General features: G+C 45.4%; 1 protein-coding gene across 1 annotated transcript; it reads left to right on the top strand.

Moving 5' to 3' along the window:
- The first annotated feature begins 1,399 nt into the window (after positions 1-1,399).
- LOC123401292 (putative F-box protein At3g23960) lies at positions 1,400-2,769 on the top strand. The gene has a single exon (XM_045095066.1). It carries the CDS (start codon positions 1,693-1,695, stop codon positions 2,401-2,403), a length of 711 nt encoding a protein of 236 aa, XP_044951001.1. The 5' UTR covers positions 1,400-1,692; the 3' UTR covers positions 2,404-2,769.
- The last annotated feature ends 688 nt before the right edge of the window (positions 2,770-3,457 follow it).

The following is a 3,457-nucleotide window of genomic DNA, read 5'->3' on the forward strand; positions in this document are numbered from 1 at the left end:
TTGGCCACCAGATCTAGTTTAAAAAGTGGCTAACGGGTCTTTTGCAGCATAGATTATGTTGCATTTTTTTTGCAATAGAGAGCATGTTGTGAAAACGTTTATAGATTTATTTTTTTTGCAACAAAATTTGTTATAGAATATTTTATGCAACAAGCATCGTGTTGCAGAAACACCTGTAGATATTTTTGTAATATTGGTTGTGTTGCGGAATATTTTTTGCAACATCAGTTGCGTTGCAGGATATTTTTTGCAACAAATTTCTTGTCGCGAATGTTTTCACAACAATGGTTTTGTTGCAATTACTTTGTGCAACATAGCCGATGTTGCAAAAACTTGTGTAAGTTGCCATCGTCGTTCCCTGACGTAGTTTGCAACACCGTTGTTATTTCAAGATACGACAAACAGGCACGTGGTAGGCAAAGAAACGAACGAAGGTGTATGAGCACATTTGAGGTCGCATGGATCAAGGACGATCTAACGGCTACCCAGGTGGTGGAACTTCTCGTGCAATCAGCCGGTAGAGCATTAGTTTTTCCCTTAACATTTGGCCTTTGGTGTTTTTGCAAAAGAACAAACTTCCCTTAACAACAATATCCTTGTTCCATGTAATGTTGTGATTTAAAAAAGGGAAACGTTATAAATCATCCGACGAATCGCATGCTGGCATCCGCCTAAAAAAGGGAAACGTTATAAATCATCCGACGGATCGCATGCTCGCATCCGCCCTTTTCTTTATACCCCACGTACCTCATGATCATCATCAGAAGTTTTTGCAACTAGTATGTTGTTGCAATTTCTCATCGCAACAACGGCTCTGTTGCAGGATCTGAATCCTTAAAATTAGATAGTACAACGACGCAACACTTCTGCAACATAATCTCAATTGCAAAAAAAAAAAATCTGCAACGAAACTTTAATTGCAAAAAAAAAAAGATCTTTGTTACAAAAAAATTCTGCAACAAAACTATAGTTGTAGAAAAACTGCAACTGAACCTAAGTTGCAAAAGTGGAAAAGTTGTTCTGTCGCTCGATTCAAGAGATCGGACGGCTCACGAGCTGGCGGATATTAAAAAAAATTCATCGACTGACGGGTAGGACGTCCCTTTAAAAAAGCTATAAGTATTAACACTATTACAATATGTTATTATTTTCCAATTTGTATGGGAGTGTTACCATATATATATTACAATACCTTTCCAGGTTTTGACAAACTAAGGGGGTTCTAGATTATAATACGATACCATCGTGCCTGCCGATCCGATCTTTCAGCCTCGCACCGACTCGTGCCACAGATCGACGATGCCGACTTCGGTACCGAACGACGTCGTCTCCGAGATACTCTCCTGGGCGCCGGTAAAGTCGGCGTGCCGGTTCCGGTGCGCGTCCACGGGGTGGCGCGCGCTCATCTCCGACCCCGCGTTCGTCGCGGTGCACAAGGCCCGCACGGAGCCGCAGCTCCTCATCGTCGCCAACTCCTTGCATGGCGTGGCCAGCGGAGGGCGCCGGCGTCGCCGCCGCCGCGACCTGCAGCTGCTGGACGCGGACGGCAGCGTCGTGAGGGTGGTCAAGTCCGTAGGTGACCTCTGGACCATCACATCCGGCCCCCACGGCCCCGTCTGCGCCACCCGCGTCGGCCGCGTGCTCAACGTGATCGATCTGGCCACCGGAGACGTGCTCGCGACCTCGACGGAGATGGGCGACGGCGGAGCGACCTGCACCTTTGGCATCGGGTACGCTGCCCCGTCGGGCAAGTACAAGGTGGTCCGCCTCATGATCACACTCAGTCATAGTCATCAGCCGAAGCACACCTGCGAGGTTCTCACATTGGAAGACGGCGCCGGGGGATGGAGGTGGATGCAGTCACCACCAATTGCAGGCTATTTTGGCCTCCACAGAAACTCTATGGTCACGATAGACGGTGTGCTCTACGTCCTTTACAGCTTACCTCGAGCGCAGGGGGGCAGGAGCTATGTCATCTGCCTTGACCTCGAGACTGAGCAATGGAAGAGGTCCATCAAAGCCCCAAATATGATGTCGACGAGGCCCCGTATGGTCGAGCTCAATGGCACCCTTTCCGTGGTTCACTGGGAGTGGGAGGGATACCAGAACAAGCAAGCTTGCACGGCCATATGGCTCCTGTCTGATTTGGCCAAGAGCACCTGGGTCAAGGCGTACGTGATCCCGATGCCTCCAACCATTGATCTAGTGATCCCTCTGAGGGTGATGCGCTATGGTGGAAAGCTAATGTGTTATTGCTTACATAGTGACAGAGCAAGTCCGACGCTACAAGTCTATGATCCGCTCAATGGGACATGCACACACCTGGCAGATCTTCCGGGAAACCTATTGGCTGACGTTGGTTTTTGCAACCTGCACTTGGAAAGTTATGTACGTCCCACCTAAGGTCTCACCGGTGGCTGCAACGGTTGAATCGACTCTCACAACGAGGTTTGATGCTTCCTTTGGGGGAGGGTTGGAACAACATGAACGCCAAGAGGAGGGCTCCAGATGACAATTTTGCAGGAATTTTATGTGTATTAATTTATTTTTATCAATGGGATTCATTGTACTTTCTTTGTTAAATCAAGATAAACGATAATTCTCCATAACATTAAGGGCATTTTTGGTACTACTCTACTTCATAAAATTCAGTTCCATTGGATCAAATTCACTTTGGAGCGGTTTCATACATAAGTTGTAACTCTTTTAAAGAGAGTGTATGGCTTCCATCTACCTCCAGCTTCAAGAATGAGAAATTTGATGGAAAAAATATATTTGATTGGATAAGTGGGAAGAAAGGAAGGGGTATCCACTTACCGTGATGGGTAATTTTCTGCTAACTCCAGCTTCTATATTTTTTTGGAGCACCTCCTAAAGAGCTTCACATATTGTAGTTTTGTTTGTGGAGCGGCAAGTAGTGGAGTTGTCTCCTTTGGCTTTCGTTTTCTAGAGCGGAGCTGAATTTTAAGAAGCAAAGTAGTCCCAAACAGGCCATAAGCTCACTAGTTTTAAAATGTTCACATTCAATTGAAGTCTTCAATTAAAATTGGGTCATCCGATTTTGACAGTGTCAACAATTTCTCAAAACTCTCTTATTCAAAAACATTATACTATACACCATGCTTTCAAATTTTAATGCCTCAAAACTATTTGAAATATCGAGTTTAGAATTAGGTCATCCGATTTTGAACGGATAAACAATTTATCAAGCTCTCGCATTCATTTTTTAATTCACTATTTTTCCTAATTTTAAAGCTCTTTTATTGTTTCTCCTCGCGGATACCCCGAACACACCGGCCGGTGGTTGTTTCTCCTCGCGGGATCAAGACTGGCCCCACAAATCAAAACTAGAATTTCCTGCGCACTTTGTCCTTACTTGTGCGAACCTCAGACCAACTTTAGAACAACTCCAAGCCCAACACACTTAACTTGGAAGTTCTTTTTGAATGGGCGTCCG

Source organism: Hordeum vulgare, chromosome 6H (assembly GCF_904849725.1).
Source record: "Hordeum vulgare subsp. vulgare chromosome 6H, MorexV3_pseudomolecules_assembly, whole genome shotgun sequence".
Lineage (NCBI taxonomy): Eukaryota > Viridiplantae > Streptophyta > Magnoliopsida > Poales > Poaceae > Hordeum > Hordeum vulgare.